A 20,575-nucleotide genomic window follows, 5' to 3' on the forward strand; every position below is an offset into this window, starting at 1 on the left:
GCGTGTCTGTACACACGCTTATCTTTTGTCAATGTCAACCCGCCCCCTGTTCCAAGACCTTGGATTTTCCTTGGGTCTGGAGGGTATTTCACGAAGCAAGCAGCATTACTGAAGTAGTTGGATAACTACACTGAGTAAAACTCTGAACACTACCAAATCTGGAACATGGACAGACGTAAAAAGAGTTGTTCCGGGTTTTACTCACTGCAGTTGTCCAGCTAACTCAGTAATCCTGCTTCGTGAAATATCATTGAACTACGAGCATTACTCCTGTCGTAGCTAGCACGTACAATATTGTCGTGAAATTATTACTGCTGTAGGCCTATTATTAGAATTAACGCTGTTTGTATAACACATTGTACCATGTGTTATGTTCACCGTGTAAATATCTTTACAAATGCCAGGAAAATATAATCAAAGAGCACTGCATTGCAATACTGCAACAAGTGCAGTCAGGGAAAGATATCTCTTTATTGTAATGTACCAGAATTACAATGAATTGTGTGGGGGTGGATTCAGCAAATGTGGGACATTAGCAGAAGTGGGACACTTAAGCTTTGCATTACTCTGCTATGTGCGAATCAACAGCCACCCTACTTTTCAAACAAATAAAGTAACTACAACGTGCCGTATGGGTTTAAGACATAACCATATAAAAGAAAATCATTTTTGAAAATCTGTTTAAAAACAAATCAGGCACCATAGTCACTCTGACACAACTTCCTGCTGGGAAAACCTATTGACTACATTTAAAAAAAAATGCTCAGCCCCCAAGAAAACTGGTGTGATACCCGTAAAACCCAGTAACTGTGACAACAGGAGGTCATAATAATCAGTGAATTCATAAATAATCTATTTTAATCGGACCTTGAGCAAGTGATAGTTACTACTGATTTCGTCCACCAACATTTGTACTGTCTTGAGAGAAGCTGTGCGTTTCATGCGGTGAACAAATAGTTCATTGAGACCGTCCGACAATAACTGAAACAGTGTTAGAACAATAACTGCCACCTAGCGGCTAAAAGTTGAACTTTGACACAGTTTATTGACAAATGAAAAGAAACCAATAGAATCAAAATCAGATTCAGACTTTGTTGGTCAGGTCCGTTTTTATGCATGCAGGAAATTTTACTTAATTAATTAGTTGTTCTCTTTGTGTATGTCAAGATAAAAACAATGAAAATAAGTGCACAGTATAAATATGTTATATCATATTGCACTTGGTGTAAGATATGAAATAAGTGTATCATATTGCATGTTGTACATTATATTTCACATGTCATGAAAATATATACAATATATTAGTATTGTTACTTTGTTACTTACTATGTTGCTGTGTATGGAAGCATACACCTGCCAAAATGTAAATGTAAAGCTTACATAAGTATTACATACCTTACATATGAATCTGTAAATCCATTTTTACATACAAAATACTTGTCTGATATCCATATAGATTCATATTTGGACAGTTTATTTAATTGAGATGGTTGACGTCAGCCAGAGTTTGGTGACTTCAAAGCGAGGTGGAAAGTTTGAGAATGAACGAAAGAAAGGTAAATATGTATCTCCTCGTTGCTCACTACATCAGTGGTTTTTCATTGTTTACAGGGAAAATAAAGCTTTTACCTGCGAGACATTAAAACAGTGGTTCTCAAACTCGATCCTGGGGGACCCCTGTGTATGCTGGTTTTCATTTCAACCTCAACAGCAATCCCAGAATTTTAACAAACTTTTAATTTTTCTTAATTAGGTGCTTTTCATGTTTTGGAGCTGGGGTTCCCAAAAGGGCCAGTGTGGGTGCACACACCCGATTCTACTAATCAATCAGTAGAGTCATTGCTAAGCACCTCGGTTAGTAGAATCAGGATCAGGTTTGTGCACCCACACTGGCACACTGGATAAGACTGGGGACCCCAGCTCTAAAACATGAAAAGCTCCTAAAATTCTGGGATTGCTGTTGAGGTTGCAATGAAAGCCAGCATACACAGGGGTCCCCCAGGACCGAGTTTGAGAACCACTGCATTAATAGGGTCACGAAACAGAACGAATTATACTTTGAACTCCCGCTCTATAGGAGGCAGAAATCTTGCACACGCACTTTACGAGCCAGCTTCACCCAGAGTTGTCTGACTGGGAGAGTAACGCCAATAGCATAGGTAGGTATTTAAAATACACAGGGGAAATTTTACTAGGCTATAATAATGTATAAGAGTCTATTACAGACAGGGTATTTGAAGAGGGGTTATTGGGACGGGGAAATTTGTAATATTATAATTGTTAAAAAGTGAGTCAATGGAAGATGGGGGGGTTTGCGAAGAATTTTGGGGGCATTCATTGACCAACCTGGCAACACAGTTTCCGGAAAGACCGCCTCCCGCCCGCCTCTCTGACGCTTGTGTGTGTGTCTTCAAGTTAGTGTAAATTCGACTGAGACGAATGTTATACAACAAATAGGCTATCCAATCGGGATAAAAGCAAATATTTTACTATTTGAGGAGGCGAGTCAAAATCAGAAGACCGACTGTGGGAATCTGGCGCGATGTCAGATGGTCTTGGTCGGAGATGTGTGCTTTCAGAATTATAAACACAAGAAGCATTCGACCTGTTACACTCATTTTTTCGAAGTCAATTTTTCGCGCATCTGCGAATATGAGTTCTGGAGTGCATTTGCGACTTCTCCCTAGTAGCAAGTGCTTGTTCAACGAGCCGATTCGGATAAAAATTGAAGGACTTTCCCCGGGTCAGAGCGTAGAATTGAGGGCAAGACTCACAGACGACAAAAGCGTAACATTCAAATCTTCTGGTACGTATAGGGCAGATCCAAGAGGGGAGATAGATTTAGACAACCACCCTTCCCTTGGAGGTAGCTACAGTGGAGTTGAGCCCATGGGCCTCTTTTGGTCCCTGATTCCAGAGACTCCCCATATGAAACTGTGGAAGAGGGACGTGTTGAGCCCATGTCTTGTTGATATCGAAGTTCACGATGGCGTCAGACAGGGCCATGTTCTCGCCAGAGAGACTAATGAGAGAGGATTCATGGTAGAAGGGCTGCGGCGGATACCAATGAAAGAAGGAAGAATTAGGGGCACCCTCTTTTTGCCGCCAGGTTAGTCTGACGTTTTCCCGTCTTTAAGGTAGTTGAACCGAGTGTGTTTCTGGGTATTACGTGTATTCATTGCTATATATCTATCGTGGTAACTGCATAGGCTATGATTGTGTGTCTATAGAGCTCAACGGTGAGGTTCCGGAAGTGAAAATCCCATTCCCATTCTGAATAGAGGATTTGATTATTAGCCATAATGTCGTAACCATCCAAGGTAGACTTACCACGAGCTATGATATTGTGAAACGATGGTATATGCTCCTGTAGAAGCCACAAGTCCGTATGACATCAACCTTGTTTTAAGAAAAACATGTTTCATTCGCGATGTCATGGAGAACTACTACACTACCCACAATCCTAAAGTGTAACAGCGACGTCTCTGATTGGTGGAGCTCGCTGTTCCCACGGAGATGTTCGCATGGTAGCCATTGAACTATGAACTTCCTATGAAAAGCGCGAAATAGTCTTCATCGATTAGAAACCTGGGGCGTGTTCAGCCCATAGACCGTTCAAAAATATATGGACGAAGTGCTTCATGACGTCACCCACTGAAGCCCAAACTAGGGCGCAGCCATTGCCCGTTGCAACAAACGCAAGCGCAGTGGAGCGAGTCCACGACTACAGGAAAATCCACCCTGACTACCTTACATGGTAATTAGACACGCCCACGTCTGGACAACAAGCGTGGACTTGCAACCACAGAACGGTAGTCATAACATTTAAAAAAAGTTAATTGTGCAAGATACGTTTAGTGTTAAGATATTTACATAGAAAAATATATAAAATAGATCACTAGCTAGCTAGTTATATAGACAGATAGACAACAGAGCTCTAGACAGGACGGAGTGTGGCACAGTGGGTAAGGAACTGCGCTTGTAACCGAAAGGTGGCAGGTTCGATTCCCGGGTAAGGACACTGCCGTTGTACCCTTGAGCAAGGTACTTAACCTGCATTGCTTCAGTATATATCCAGCTGTATAAATGGATACATTGTAAAGTGCTATGTAAAAGTTGTGTAAGTCGCTCTGGATAAGAGCGTCTGCTAAATGCCTGTAATGTAATGTAATGTCTATATCTAGACAGATATATCACGAGATAACTAGCTAGCAAGATAGCTAGATAGATAGATAGAGACAGATCGATAGCAAGACAGCTTGCTCCTCCTAGCTAAGTAAATCCCGCTAGCATGTCTTCTTAAAGAAGCTTCAAAATTTACATTGCTGAAATCAGATTACAAATCTGATTTCAGCAACAAATATATACACAAAAGACGAGACTTTATGAGAATCAACTGAAACCCCGAAATAGTCAGAAATCTCGTTTTTACATAGAACCTTGTTTATCTGAAAATGTCTCAAATGTATTAACCGAAAGAACTGGACAGAAGAATCCTTAGAATAGCGGTTAGTACAGTTGAACGCAGCACACAACATTTTTGGACCTTGAACTTTTAAATGGTGAGATCGTATGTAGCTAGGAAATCGGAATATAACGACGCAGCATCACACCTGCCGCTGAAGCACTCTGCCTGGCTGCGAGGATGGGGAAATCCTTATATGGTCATACGGTAGTAGGACAAGCCACATTGCACGCACTGAAATTAACCCAGATTTGGGAATTTTGGCGGAATTATTTAAAAAAAAAAAAAAACCCAATGGAGACATTACAAGGGGTTGGATTAATTAGTTAAACCACAATTTATTGTGTAAAAATGTATTGACTATATTTCCTCTGAGAAAATTGGCCTCTTCAGGTTTTCCCCGTTGATTTAACATTGGGTGGGCGGGGTTTCAAGTTCTTTTTGCAACCAGGCGTTGCAGTTCACTGGGGTAGCCACTGGGGTAAAAGGCTTCACTCATAGAGGCGAGTTGTTGCCCCTTGGTTCAGCCCCGACAAAACGTAGCAAAAAGTTTATTTAAACGGAATATATTCCAACACTATAATTAACAATATAAACACTATATTAATGGCACTATAATAATTCAAGAAGAAGCGCGCTAAACTATCGTTAGGTTGGAAGCAAGCGGCCAAAACCAGACTTCGTTTTTGAAGCTCATTTCCTGGTCTTGTTGTTCCTGGTTGCTCACTAGCGCCACTACGGTTGGCTCCAGTATAGGTGTTTTCATATCCGGTTTCCATGTAAGTCTACGGTACAAATGCGGTCAAAATACAAAGTCAGTAATTTTTTCTCATGAGAACAAATAGTCACAATATGTGTATTTTATTCGTCTTATGACTGTCCATGGGTCGATTTCATGATTTATTGTGTCATTTGGGCACTGTTATAATATTTGTTGTGGACCAATGAGGTACAGTTTGCGTCACTTCCTGATTATTGCAGAGGACTAAGCTACAGTAAGGGCTACAGTCTATGGTCACTGGGGTGGGAGGTGGCGCCTCTTGGCCTTGACATTGACTACCAAATATAGCAAGCTGATTACGCTTTCTGCCAACTAATTATTTGGTTAAGTGGGCTAAAGGAAATAGTAAAAATGACTCGGCTACCGCAAAACTTCAGAGGAGGATTATTTTATGGTCGTCTAGTGCAGCTGTAAATAGCACACGCTATAATGAAATCACTACGAAATGGGATGCCTGCATTTTCTGACTTCGCACAGGTGGACCGTGGTCGGAGCCGCAATGTCAAGGCCAAGAGACGCCACCTCCCACCCCAGTGACCACAGATTGTAGCCCCTACTGTAGCTCCTCCGCAGTAATCCGGAAGTGACGCAAGCTGTACCTCATTGGTCCAGAACAAATATTGGCACTGTGCCCAAATGACGCAATAAATCATGAAATCGACCCATGGACAGTCATAAGACGAATAAAATACACCTATTATGACTATTTGTTCTTGTGAGAAAAAATTATTGACTTAGTATTTTGACCGCATTTGTACCGTAGACTTACATGGAAACCGGATATGAAAACACCTATACTGGAGCCAACCGTAGTGGCGCTAGTGAGCAACCAGGAACTACAACACCAGGAAATGAGCTTCAAAAACGAAGTCTGGTTTTGGCCGCTTGGTTGGAAGTCGTTGGAAAGGTATCATTCGCAATGGTTTGTGGGATGAATAGTTCCTTCACTCTTAATAATAATAATAATAATAATAATAATAATAATAATAATAATAATTATGTACACAGTCTTGTACCTTTGACTTTTTTTCAGTTTTCCAATTTTTTTTGTTGCTCCGAATAAAATGTTTTATGGTCACGACTCATCTGCTAGTTGGTTGGCTTGGTTCCAGTCTTAAAACTCTTTATATAAGGGTTTTCTGAAACGTCAATGGAGTAAATGAATGGGAAATTCACTTCCGGAACCGGAGCCGTTCAAAAAGTGGGCGGTCACTGTTGAGCTCAATATTACACACAACCAACTGAATGAATGTAGCTACAATTATTCTGATTTGTGGCTATAAGGTTACATTAGCCTAGTATAGTCTTGTATTAATACAAAATGTTATTTTTTTGATGTCCTTTAAGGACTTGGCTAAAACACTGCAGAGTTTGTCCTTGTTCAAAATAGGGCTTTGGTGGTGACTGCGTGACAGCTACAGTCGGTCCGGCTTTACTGCCACTGAACTCGACTGGTTGTCTGCCTAGGCCTATATTTAGCTACATTTAGACTTTAAAGTTCTGTAAAGTCTTCCAGAGACCACCACAATGCATTGAGATGTAGGCTGTAAAATGAAAAACTAATCCATTTTAATATTTATTGAAGGGTTACACGCCAGAATTTTGTAAGGTAGGCGGTTTCTGTTCAGAATCTTGTCTACAGGGGACACCTGGGTGACACACATGGTTGTAGGCACTCTAAGGTTGCATGTACTTCGAAGGCAGTCAAACAAAGTTTGAAATGAAGTGCCATTCATAACCAAATTCTGCCAATAAATGCTTGGACCATTTCAAATTGTTTGCCTGTTTTCTTTCTCCTATTGACGACTTGATAAAACGCTTGGGCTGTCATTTAGACATTTCAGTGCTACTAAAAATAAAAATAAAAACAGCCAATACAGAGTTATGTATATTTTCTGCAGAACTGCTGCCGAATCAGTTTATACTTTGTAGACCCACTTGAATGATACAGATCCATTGTGTCCAGCGAGCCAGGTAATTTATTTTGGCACCGGGCCAGTGGAAATGTAGACTAAGCTTTTGATAAATTGCACCGAACAAGGAAAACTAAAAACAAAATGTCATTAACAGTTACCTAAATTTTCACTTAACATTTTTGCACAGTGATGTTGATTTTATTTCTGTTTTTATTTTTGTTCCTGCAAAAATGCCTTTCTTTTCTGGTTTTCATTTTTGTTCTCAAGCCCTGCTCAATACCATCTGATATAGCCCGCTTTCCTCACTTATTTGAACTGCAAAATTGTGCACATTTTACCAACGTTCTTTGTGGATGCATGCGAACCTCTTCCTTCTCTACGGTCACACATACACAGTACAGTACAAGATCTGCAATACACAAATTTTAAACATTCTTGAAACAGTTTTTGTTACTGCTGGTTATGCTGAAAGCTAATGTTGGAGTTAGCATGGCTTTTTTCGTTAAGCGTACTTGGTTATGAAAACTGATTTTTTTCTGAATTGAATTTATCATTTAGTCTGATACGATGTGAAGAAGGTGTGTGTTACTTGCCAATTAATAAGTCAGATCATTGGCATGCTTGTTAATGGAGGAAAATTAATGAAAACAGGTTCAGACTAATGATCATTTTAAAGGATAGTTTTTTGGCCCCATGGATTTCCAGCTCACCAACCACTGCTGGTACAAATGGAACCCAATAATAAGTATTATACGTAAGTAGGCCTGCATTTATTAGCTACTAATTCTATATAAAAAAACAGGCTGGGGAAAAAAATGTGATTTAATGTTGTTGTTGTTGCCCACAATGAAAATTCACCTCAGAGCTGATGTAGTGATAGAACATCATTTGCATACTGTATTTATGGCCTACTATGCTAAAACCCTTGGAACTGTTACGTATAGCACCATTTTTTCTTAAAGAGAATATATTGGAGACATTTATTGTGCATTTCTTTTTATACCTTCTGTTCTTTCTACGGTTGTAGAATGTGGTGATTGTGTACACTTAATGACATCCCTTGGAATTGCTCCTGAAAATAGTCAGTTTAGGAGTTTTAGCGATGTGCATTTTTTTTTCTTTCCTCTGTTCTAGGTCGAGGTCCGTTTCCAGGCATTGTGCAAATGCATACTTTAGGCGGTGGCCTATCAGAGGTCAACGGATGCCTGCTAGCAAACCACGGCTTTGTGGTTTTGAGTCTGGCTTTCTGGGGCTACCAAGATTTGCCCCAAAACGTCAAGAAGTTTGATTTGGAATACTTTGAAGAGGCCATAATGTTCCTGAGGACTCTGCCTGAGGTGAGTAGTTTATAGCTGAAACACCGGTCAGTTTTGTGAAATTGCAAGAGTGGGAGAAACACCGTGGGTAGGATCCTCCAATATTGTTTATGTCTGCTGTTTGGGAGCATTATGGGTTTAGTGTTACTGACAGTAGTGACGGGGGGAAAGGTGGTGAATAAACAAATTGCCTGTGTGCTTCGCAAGTGCACCGTACGCAATGGACGACACGTCGAACATGCTGCCCCATTTATGTCATCACCCTGGTGTGTCCGTTACAAGCACAAAAAGCACAGATTTAACAGTTGTCAGAGAACTTAAGTTGCAACCATGTTCTATTAATATTGACACAGTAAAATGCTCCATTTAGATTCCAAGTAGTAAAGAAATATTGTTCTTTAAAGATGGCCAATTCTTAGATATGAGTTTCAGATAGATGAATGTACTTGTCTTGTTTACACAGTGTAATGTATGTTGAGTCCATGCTGTATTTTTGTTCATGGCCATAGCCTATAATGTGGGTATTATTTTCAATTTGAAAATAGGAAAGTGGCACGTTTTCTTTTTAAAAGAAAGATCTGTTTGTTTTCAAGCTTTTGATAAAGGTACTTTTCTTTGCTTTACCAAAAGCATACAGAACCAAACTGAAACAGTGACAGGATAACTGTAAACCCAGCTGAACCACAAGTTTTGTGAACCGTTGCACCCGTAGTTGTAATGCTGTTTACTTTTCACTCTGTAGGTCAAAGCGCCTGGTGTTGGCATACTGTCCATCTCTAAGAGTGGAGATTTGGCACTGTCCATGGCGTCTTTCCTGTCTGGAGTCTCGGCCACTGTCTGTGTCAATGGCTGTAGTGCTAACATCATGGTCCCCCTGCACTACAGAGACATGGTCATTCCTCCTCTCCTCACAGATTTGAATAAAGTGAGAACCACAGAGTCTGGGGTGCTGGACATTAGCGACGTCTTGCCGGACCCCATGGCGCCAGAGAACCAGGCGTGCCTCATCCCCATAGAGCGAGCCAATTGCAAGTTCCTGTTTGCTGTATCAGGGGATGATGGAAACTGGAAAAGCTGCTATTATGCAGAGCAGATGACGAAGCGACTGAAGGATCATGGGAAAGATAACCCTGAGGTGGTGGTTTACCCAAAGGCCGGGCACTTCCTGGAGGTCCCCTACATGCCGCATTGTGCCACTGGCAGGCACGCTGCCTTAAGCAATGCCGTGGTGGCATTTGGGGGTGACCCCAGTGCTCATGCTCAGGCGCAGGTGGACCTCTGGAATAAAATCCCAGCGTTTTTCAGGAAACACCTTGACAACAACATGTACCGTGAAGCAAAGCTCTAACTTCCACTTCCACATACTTATGCTTGCTGACACACATGCACACCCTCGCACACACATACACACACACAAGCACACACACGCACCTCTAAAAAGCAAATCAAATGGAGTACCAATCTCCTCTTACATTTTTGTCATTATATTCTGCAGGGCATTTCAAGAAAAGAAACAAATGTATGAACTAAAAAAGAATATCATTATTTTGTTGAGATGAATGTTTTTGCAAATTAAAAATCTCTTTCAAAACAAATGTGTGCTTTGCTTATCAGTGATTTTCCCAAAAAGGATTGTCTCCCAGGACAAGTACAATAGACAATTATGTGATGATAAGGCATTGTAAACTATTTGCATGTTTTTGACATATTCAAGGACTGTTAGTGTCTTATTTGGTGCAAAGGGAACTGATTAGCAACAGGAAATGGTAAAACTGTTTCAAATCCTGTTCTAAAGCTTTTATTTTCCTATCATCCTTTGAAAATGTGCTTGCAGATTGTGCAAGGTATGTCTCCTGCTTGTACTAGTCTGTGTTAATCAGGATCAGTAGTGAGGTATTGCCTAACTATTCACTAAGTGAATGGCAGGCATGTGTTTCTTTGACCATAGATGACCGTAAACCTCAGCTGTACTAGTGTCTAGACAAGAGATACCTCATTACAAGAAAAAGTGTTCTGTTTCTATTTATTTATGTATACTATATGGTCAAAAGTATGTGGACACCCGGACATCACACACATATGTGCTTGTTGAACATCTCATTCTAAAACCATGGACATTAATATGGAGTTGGTCCCCCCTTTGCTGCTAAAACAGCCTTCAATCTTCTGGGTAGGCTTTCCAGAAATAAGAACATAGCTTTTTGGAACATAGCTGTGGGAATTTGCTTTGCAGAAATAAAAGCATCTCTTGTACACCTTTCTAATAAAGACATTGGACTCCATAAGCAAGTGCTCCCAATACACAATATGCTCAGTAATGGCATTTGAGGTGGTGCATTCTCAGAGCAGAATGTAGTATCTCCCCATTACCACCAGGACACTTATAAATTGTAATGATATGCTGTACTATCTTATCTGAAAAGGGCTGGTATGGGTGCTGGTTTTTGGTTTAGCCCAGCACAAAGACACCTGATTCTACTTAGCAGGACTGTATTGAAGACAAATCTTAGTTAATTAGTTGGCATCATTATCAGGCATCATACTACTAAAAGCAAGAACCTGCACCAACCCTGGCCTTACAAATTAGATTGGACATCACTGTCATAATCCCTTGGAAAGGTTATGTACAGCAGCATTTTGTCTGAATGAGAAAATAAGATATTTGTACAGTGTATTTCCTTGTATACCTTCTCTGCTTTTTGCAGTTGCAGAATGTGTACACTTCATAGCAAGAAGCTGCTGAAATGCCAGGGGAACACGTATGCCTTGGTAATGAATGGAAAAAGCATCAGTTTTCTAAGAGGAATTTCTCTTTTGAGTGTGATGTTTGTTTTGTGTTATTGGCAGTGTGTTAGAATGAGAGCACCCTGAGCTTTTAAAATAGATGTTTTAATTTCCTTCACTTGACATTTTAGGTAATTCAAAAAAGGAATTGTCAATGTAGGCAACTGTAAATGTAATTGTTAAAAATACAATTATAGCATGATTAAATATTGGGAATGTAAGTTAGGAGATGAATATAAATTATACTTTCCACCCCGAGTGTGGATGATCCTTTGAAATGTCTTGCTGTATAATTCTGTATAGATTCAGAATTTAGGCTTGTCTTAATAATCCTTAACATCCTTAGTCAAACCAGAAGAGTTCAATTCAATCAAAGGTCTCTCTCTCTCTCTCTCTCTCACGCACGCACACACAGCGCACGCGCGCGCACACATGCATTGTGTTTTGACGTCAAAATATAATTCGTGTAGATACCCTAGAGCTCCTCCAACTGCCTTTCTCTCGCCCCGTCTCCATGGGAACATAGGGCCTAGGTAAGTAGCGTATAGAAGGGGGCGTGTCGTCCAGAATGTAACCGAATGAGGGACTTTGGGCAGAAATCACCATTTAGGGCGTGTCTGTACACACGCTTATCTTTTGTCAATGTCCACACGCCCCCTGTTCCAAGACCTTGGATTTTCCTTGGGTCTGGAGAGTATTTCACGAAGCAAGCAGCATTACTGAAGTAGTTGGATAACTACACTGAGTAAAACTCTGAACCCTACCAAATCTGGAACATGGACAGACGTAAAAAGAGTTGTTCCGGGTTTTACTCACTGCAGTTGTCCAGCTAACTCGGTAATCCTGCTTCGTGAAATATCCCTGAACTACGAGCATTACTACTGCCGTAGCTAGCACGTACAATATTGTCGTGAAATTATTATTGCTGTAGGCCTATTATTAGAATTAACGCTGTTTGTATAACACATTGTACCATGTGTTATGTTCACCATGTAAATATCTTTACAAATGCCAGGAAAATATAATCAAAGAGCACTGCATTGCAATACTGCAACAAGTGCAGTCAGGGAAAGATATCTCTTAATTGTAATGTACCAGAATTAAAATGAATTGTGTAGGGTGGATTCAGCAAATGTGGGACATCAGCAGAAGTGGGGCACTTAAGCTTTGCATTACTCTGCTATGTGGGAATCAACAGCCACTCAAAAAAAAAAAAAAAAAAAACATTCTTGAATTGTTGCTACAATAGGTACTGTCATTCAACAATTGTTTTTATTGGACTGACGTCTTTACAGTGGGCGTGGTTAGTAAAAACGTTTTGTATAGTCTCCTACTGAATCTACCAAAAAGTATCACACGTTTGCTGAATCCACCCTACTTTTCAAACAAAAAAAGTAACTACAACGTGCCATATGTGTTTAAGACATAACCATATAAAAGAAAACCATTTTTGAAAATCTGTTTAAAAACAAATCAGGCACCATAGTCACTCTGACACAACTTCCTGCTGGGAAAACCTATTGACTACATTTTTTTAAATGCTCAGCCCCCAAGAAAACTGGTGTGATACCCGTAAAACCCAGTAACTGTGACAACAGGATGTCATAATAATCAGTGAATTCATAAATAATCTATTTTAATCGGACCTTGAGCAAGTGATAGTTACTATTGATTTTGTCCATCAACATTTGTACTGTTTTGAGAGAAGTTGTGCGTTTCATGCGGTGAACAAATAGTTCATTGAGACCGTCCGACAATAACTGAATCAGTGTTAGAACAATAACTGCCACCTAGCGGCTAAAATTTGAACTTTGACACCGTTTATTGACAAATGAAAAGAAACCAATAGAGTCAAAATCAGATTCAGACTTTGTTGGCCAGGTCCGTTTTTATGCAAGCAGGAAATTTTACTTAATTAATTAGTTGTTCTCTTTGTGTATGTCAAGATAAAAACAATGAAAATAAGTGCACAGTAATAAATATGTTATATCACATTGCACTTGGTGTAAGATATGAAATTAGTGTATCATATTGCATGTTGTACATTCTATTTCACGTCATGAAAATATATACAATATATTAGTATTGTTACTTTGTTACTTACTATGTTGCTGTGTATGGAAGCATACACCTGCCAAAATGTAAATGTAAAGCTTACATAAGTATTACATACCTTACATATGAATCTGTAAATGCATTTTTATATACAAAATACTTGTCTGATATCCATATAGATTCATATTTGGACAGTTTATTTAATTGAGATGGTTGACGTCAGCCAGAGAGTGGTCACTTCAAAGGGAGGTGGAAAGTTTGAGAATGACGAAAGAAAGGTAAATATGTATCTCCTCGTTGCTCACTACATCAGTGGTTTTTCATTGTTTACAGGGAAAATAAAGAGTGCTTTTCCCTGCGAGACATTAAAACAGTGGTTCTCAAACTCGATTCTGGGGGACCCCTGTCTATGCTGGTTTTCATTTCAACCTCAACAGCAATCCCAGAATTTTAACAAACTTTTAATTTTTCTTAATTAGGTGCTTTTCATGTTTTGGAGCTGGGGTTCCCAAAAGGGCCAGTGTGGGTGCACACACCCGATTCTACTAATCAATCAGTAGAGTCATTGCTAAGCACCTCGGTTAGTAGAATCAGGATCAGGTTTGTGCACCCACACTGGCACACTGGATAAGACTGGGGACCCCAGCTCTAAAACATGAAAAGCTCCTAAAATTCTGGGATTGCTGTTGAGGTTGCAATGAAAACCAGCATACACAGGGGTCCCCCAGGACCAAGTTTGAGAACCACTGCATTAAAATACTCGTAGACAATAGGGTCACGGAACAGAACGAATTGTACTTTGAACTCCCGCTCTATAGGAGGCAGAAATTTTGCACACGCACTTTACGAGCCGGCTTCACCCATAGTTGTCTGACTGGGAGAGTAACCCCAATAGCATAGGTAGGTATTTAAAAATACACAGGGGAAATTTTACTAGGCTATAATAATGTATAGGAGTCAATTACAGACAGGGTATTTGAAGAGGGGTCATTGGGACGAGAAAATGTGTAATTAAATAATTTTTTTAAAGTGAGTCAATGGAAGATGGGGGGTTTTACGAAGTATCTTTGGGGATATTAATTGAACAACCTGGCAGCACAGTTTCCGGAAAGACCGCCTCCCGCCCGCCTCTCTTACGCTTGTGGGTGTGTCTTCAAGATTGTGTAAGTTCGACTGAGGCGAGTGTTATACAAATAGGCTATCCAATCGGAATAAAAGCAAATATTTCACTATTTGAGGAGGCGAGTCAAAATCGGAAGATCGACTGTGGGAATCTGGCGCAGTATCAAGCGGTCTTGGTTGAAGATGTGTGCATTCAGAATTATAAACACAAGAAGTATTCGACCTGTTACACTCGTTTTTTCGAAGGGAATTTTTCGCCCATCTGCAAATATGAGTTCTGGTGTGCATTTGCGACTTCTCCCTAGTAGCAAGTGCTTGTTCAACGAGCCGATTCGGATAAAAATTGAAGGACTTTCCCCGGGTCAGAGCGTAGAATTGAGGGCAAGACTCACAGACGACAAAAGCGTAACATTCAAATCTTCTGGTACGTATAGGGCAGATCCAAGAGGGGAGATAGATTTAGACAACCACCCTTCCCTTGGCGGTAGCTACAGTGGAGTTGAGCCCATGGGCCTCTTTTGGTCCCTGATTCCAGAGACACCCCATGAGAAACTGTGGAAGAGGGACGTGTTGAGCCCGTGTTTTGTTGACATCGAAGTTCACGATGGCGTCAGACAGGGCCATGTTCTCGCCAGAGAGACTAATGAGAGAGGATTCATGGCAGAAGGGTTGCGGCGGATACCAGTGAAAGAAGGAAGAATTAGGGGCACCCTCTTTTTGCCGCCAGGTTAGTCTGACGTTTTCCCCTCTTTAAGGTGGTTTAACCGAGTGTGTTTCTGGGTATTACGTATATTCATTGCTATATATCTATCGTGGTAACTGCATAGGCTATGATTGTGTGTCTATTACACACAACCAACTGAATGAGTTTTTTAGGGCTTTGGTGGTGACTGCGTGACAGCTACTGTCGGTCCGGCTTTACTGCCACTGAACTCGACTGTTAAAGTTCTGTAAAGTCTTCCAGAGACCACCACAATGCATTGAGATGTAGGCTGTAAAATGAAAAAATAATCAATTCAAATATTTATTGAAGGGTTACACATTTGTAAGTACCTGAATTATATAGATATAACCTACAGGCCTGAATCACTGAATCATTAACACATTTTCAAGGGTTCATTCCACGTGAATAGTGGTATTTGGAAATGCAATATGTCTCGAACTGCATTTCTTTTTTTATCACTCAAAACAATAGCCTAGCCTACTATAGGCTATTAACCGTAACTTAATGAATCCACACAAATGTCAGTTTATTTCTTCAATAGATTCACTCAAGAATGCTTGCACCATCCTTTTTGTCACTGGTGCTCGTATCTTGTAACATAAAATGTTTTTCTGAATTTTATTTCTTCTAGTTCAATATCGCATATTTCCGATATTTTCATGGATGTCCAATTGCATCGCATAAATAAAGGCCCTACTTTAAAAGTCGGCAGACGCCTCAACCAACAATTGATCTATAAAGACACACAACGGCAGAATGTTGTAAGGTAGGCGGTTTCTGTTCAAAATCTTGTCTACAGGGGACACCTGGGTGGCACGCATGGTTGTGGGCACTCTAAGGTTGCATGTACTTCGAAGGCAGTCAAACAAAGTTTGAAATGCAGTGCCATTCATAACCAAATTCTGCCAATAAATGCTTGGACCATTTCAAATTATTTGCCTGTTTTTTTTCTCCTATTGGCGGCTTGATAAAACGCTTGGGCTGTCCGCCTTAAGACATTTCAGTGCTACTCAAAAAACTTAAAATAAAAACAGCCAATACAGAGTTATGTATATTTTCTGCAGAACTGCTGCCGAGTCAATTTATACTTTGTAGACCCACTTGAATGATACAAATCCATTGTGTCCAGCAAGCCAGGTCATTTATTTTGGCACCGGGCCAGTGGAAATGTAGACTAAGCTTTTGATAAATTGCACCGAACAAGGAAAACTAAAAACAAAATGTCATTAACAGTTACCTAAATTTTCACTTAACATTTTTGCACAGTGATGTTGATTTTATTTCTGTTTTTATTTTTGTTCCTGCAAAAATGCCTTTCTTTTCTGGTTTTCATTTTTGTTCTCAAGCCCTGCTCAGTGCCATCTGATATAGGCTAGCCCGCTCTCCTCACTTATTTGAACTGCAAAATTGTGCACACTTTACCAACGTTTTTTGTGGATGCATGCAGACCTCTTCCTTCTCTACGCTCACACACACACAGTACAGTATAAGATCTGCAATACACAGATTTTAAACATTCTTGAAGCACAGTTTTTGTTACTGCTGGTTATCCTGAAAGCTAATGTTGGAGTTAGCATGGCTTTTTTCGTTAAGCGTACTTGGTTATTAAAACTGATTTTTTTCTGAATTGAATTTATCATTTAGTATGACACAATGTGAAGAAGGTGTGTGTTACTTGCCAATTGAAAATCAGATCATTGGCATGCTTGTTAATGGAGGAAAATTAATGAAAACAGGTTCAGACTAATGATCATTTTAAAGGATAGTTTTTTGGCCCCATGGATTTTCAGCTCACCAACCACTGCTGGTACAAATGGAACCCAATAATAAGTATTATACGTAAGTAGGCCTGTGTTTATTAGCTACTAATTCTATGTAAAAAACAGGCTGGGGAAAAAATGTGATTTAATGTTGTTGTTGCCCACAATGAAAATTCACCTCAGAGCTGATGTAGTGATAGAACATCATTTGCATACTGTATTTATGGCCTACTATGCTAAAACCCTTGGAACTGTTACGTATAGCACCATTTTTTCTTAAAGAGAATATATTGGAGACATTTATTGTGCATTTCATTTTATACCTTCTGTTATTTCTCCAGTTGTAGAATGTGGTGATTATGTGATAATGACATCTCTTGGAATTGCTCCTGAAAATAGTCAGTTTAGGAGTTTTAGTGGTGTGCATCTTTTTTCTTCCCTCTGTTCTAGGTCCAGGTCCGTTTCCAGGCATTGTGCAAATGCATACTTTAGGCGGTGGCCTATCAGAGGTCAACGGATGCCTGCTAGCAAACCACGGCTTTGTGGTTTTGAGTCTGGCTTTCTATAGCTACCAAGATTTGCCCAAAAACGTCAAGAAGTTTGATTTGGAATACTTTGAAGAGGCCATAATGTTCCTGAGGACTCTGCCTGAGGTGAGTAGTTTATAGCTGAAATACCGGTCAGTTTTGTGAAATGGCAAGAGTGGGAGAAACCCCATGGGTAGGATCAATATTGTTTATGTCTGCTGTTTGGGAGCATTATGGGTTTAGTGTTACTGACAGTAGTGACGGGGGGAAAGGTGGTGAATAAACAAATTGCCTGTGTGCTTCGCAAGTGCACCGTACACAATGGAGGACACGTCGAACATGCTGCCCCACATATGTCATCACCCTGGTGTGTCTGTTACAAGCACAAAAAGCACAGATTTAACAGTGGTCAGAGAACTTAAATTGCAACCATGTTCTATTAATATTGATACAGTAAAATGCTGCATTTAGATTTCAAGTTGTAAAGAAATATTGTTCTTTAAAGATGGCCAGTTCTTAAATATGACTTTCAGATAGATGAATGTACTCGTCTTGTTTACACAGTGTAATGCATGTTGAGTCCATGCTGTATTTTTGTTCATGGCCATAGCCTATAATGTGGGTATTATTTTCAATTTGAAAATAGGAAAGTGGCACTTTTTCTTTTTAAAAGAAAGATCTGTTCTTTCTCAAGCTTTTGATAAAGGTACTTTTCTTTGCTTTACCAAAAGCATACAGAACCAAACTGAAACAGTGACAGGATAACTGTAAACCCAGCTGAACCACAAGTTTTGTGAACCGTTGTACCCGTAGTTGTAATGCTGTTTACTTTTCACTCTGTAGGTCAAAGCGCCTGGTGTTGGCATACTGTCCATCTCTAAGAGTGGAGATTTGGCACTGTCCATGGCGTCTTTCCTGTCTGGAGTCTCGGCCACTGTCTGTGTCAATGGCTGTAGTGCTAACGTCATGGTCCCCCTGCACTACAGAGACATGGTCATTCCGTCCCTCCGCACAGATTTGAATAAAGTGAGAACCACAGAGTCTGGGGTGCTGGACGTGAGCGACGTCTTGCCGGACCCCATGGCGCCAGAGAACCAGGCGTGCCTCATCCCCATAGAGCGAGCCAATTGCAAGTTCCTGTTTGCTGTATCAGGGGATGATGGAAACTGGAAAAGCTGCTATTATGCAGAGCAGATGACGAAGCGGCTGAAGGATCATGGGAAAGATAACCCTGAGGTGGTGGTTTACCCGAAGGCCGGGCACTTCCTGGAGGTCCCCTACATGCCGCATTGTGCCACTAGCAGGCACGCTGCCGCAGGCAATGCCGTGGTGGCATTTGGGGGTGACCCCAAAGCTCATGCTGAGGCGCAGGTGGACCTCTGGAATAGAATCCCAGCGTTTTTCAGGAAACACCTTGACAACAACATGTACCGTGAAGCAAAGCTCTAACTTCCACTTCCACATACTTATGCCTGCTAACACACATGCACACCCTCGCACACACACGCACCTCTAAAAAGCAAATCAAAAGGAGTACCAATCTCCTCTTACATTTTTGTCATTATATTCTGCAGCGCATTTGAAGAAAGAAACAAATGTATGAACTAAAAAAGAATATCAGTATTTTGTTGAGATGAATGTTTTTGCAAATTAAAAATCTCTTTCAAAACAAATGTGTGCTTTGCTTATCAGTGATTTTCCCAAAAAGGATTGTCTCCCAGGACAAGTACAATAGACAATTATGTGATGATAAGGCATTGTAAACTATTTGCATGTTTTTGACATATTCAAGGACTGTTAGTGTCTTATTTGGTGCAAAGGGAACTGATTAGCAACAGGAAATGGTAAAACTGTTGCAAATCCTGTTCTAAAGCTTTTATTTTCCTATCATCCTTTGAAAATGTGCTTGCAGATTGTGCAAGGTATGTCTCCTGCTTGTACTAGTCTGTGTTAACCAGGATCAGTAGTGAGGTATTGCCTAACTATTCACTAAGTGAATGGCAGGCATGCGTTTCATTGACCATAGATGACCGTAAACCTCAACTGTACTAGTGTCTAGACAAGAGATGCCTCATTACAAGAAAGTGTTCTGTTTCTATTTATGTACACTATATGGTCAAAAGTATGTGGACACCCGGACATCACACCCATATGTGCTTGTTGAACATCTCATTCTAAATCCATGGGCATTAATATGGAGTTGGTCCCCCCTTTGCTGCTAAAACAGCCTTCAATCTTCTGGGTAGGCTTTCCAGAAATAACATAGCTTTTTGGAAAATAGCTGTGGGAATTTGCTTTGCAAAAATAAAAGCATCTCTTGTACACCTTTCTAATAAAGACATTGGACTCCATAAGAAAGTGCTCCCAATACACAATATGCTCAATAAGGGCATTTGAGGTGGTGCATTCTCAGAGCAGAATGTAGTATCTCCCCATTACCAACAGGACACTTATAAATTGTAATGATATGGTGTACAATCTTATCTGAAAAGACTGATATGGGTGTTGGTTTTTGGTTTAGCTCAGCACAAAGACACCTGATTCTAACTTACCAGGACTGTATTGAAGACAAATCTTAGTTAATTAGTTGGCATCATACTAAAAACAAGAACCTGCACCATCCCTGGCCTTACAAATTAAATTGGACATCACGGTCATAATCCCTTGGAAAGTGTCACGGTACGGGTAGGGGGGACCCAAACGCAGAGGGAAAAAAACACAAACTCAAAAGGGAAAATTAACAAAGACTTTACTAACACGACAGGCAAACAAGTAGGGAACAGACAAGGCCACAATGGGCAAAAACACAAACTCAAAAAATAATCTAATGAAACAGAAAACAACAGGAACTCAAAAACACAGGCAGGGCAGAACACTGGAAGGCAGAGCACAAGGAAAGGTCAAACAAAACACCAGTCAGGAACAAAATACAGGCAGGTACATACGGTTTGCAACAAACAGAATTCGGGAACAAACACAAGGAACCAGCACCCGAGTCAAGGGGACAAAGAACTTAAATAGACAAGGGGTAACAAGACACAGGTGAACTCAAAAAACAATCAAACCAGAAGGAGGGGATAACAAGACACAGGTGGGAACATTGATGGGATAACGAGACAATTGAA

At 40.3% G+C, this 20,575-nt stretch overlaps 2 protein-coding genes across 9 annotated transcripts; both read left to right on the forward strand.

Moving 5' to 3' along the window:
- The first annotated feature begins 2,136 nt into the window (after positions 1-2,136).
- Positions 2,137-19,123, forward strand: acot20 (acyl-CoA thioesterase 20). 6 transcript variants are annotated; one of them, XM_035423685.1, is made up of 4 exons: positions 2,376-3,109; positions 8,297-8,499; positions 9,221-9,839; positions 18,913-19,123. In XM_035423685.1, the coding sequence occupies exons 1-3, from the start codon at positions 2,566-2,568 to the stop codon at positions 9,824-9,826; spliced, it is 1,353 nt and encodes a 450-aa protein (XP_035279576.1). In that variant the 5' UTR covers positions 2,376-2,565; the 3' UTR covers positions 9,827-9,839; positions 18,913-19,123. The 6 variants fall into 6 exon arrangements, with proteins under 6 accessions (XP_035279580.1, XP_035279576.1, XP_035279577.1 ...); XM_035423689.1 differs by lacking the exons at positions 2,376-3,109; positions 18,913-19,123 and adding an exon at positions 2,137-2,159 and having other exon boundaries at positions 9,221-10,069; XM_035423686.1 differs by lacking the exon at positions 18,913-19,123 and having other exon boundaries at positions 2,377-2,806; positions 9,221-10,069.
- LOC118230572 (acyl-coenzyme A thioesterase 1-like) lies at positions 14,449-19,123 on the forward strand. 3 transcript variants are annotated; one of them, XM_035423692.1, is made up of 3 exons: positions 14,449-15,166; positions 17,374-17,576; positions 18,294-19,123. In XM_035423692.1, the coding sequence occupies exons 1-3, from the start codon at positions 14,623-14,625 to the stop codon at positions 18,897-18,899; spliced, it is 1,353 nt and encodes a 450-aa protein (XP_035279583.1). In that variant the 5' UTR covers positions 14,449-14,622; the 3' UTR covers positions 18,900-19,123. The 3 variants fall into 3 exon arrangements, with proteins under 3 accessions (XP_035279583.1, XP_035279585.1, XP_035279584.1); XM_035423694.1 differs by lacking the exon at positions 14,449-15,166 and adding an exon at positions 15,799-15,929; XM_035423693.1 differs by lacking the exon at positions 14,449-15,166 and adding an exon at positions 15,936-17,002.
- Positions 19,124-20,575: the final 1,452 nt, after the last annotated feature.

Source organism: Anguilla anguilla, chromosome 6 (assembly GCF_013347855.1).
Source record: "Anguilla anguilla isolate fAngAng1 chromosome 6, fAngAng1.pri, whole genome shotgun sequence".
Classification (NCBI taxonomy): Eukaryota; Metazoa; Chordata; class Actinopteri; order Anguilliformes; family Anguillidae; genus Anguilla; species Anguilla anguilla.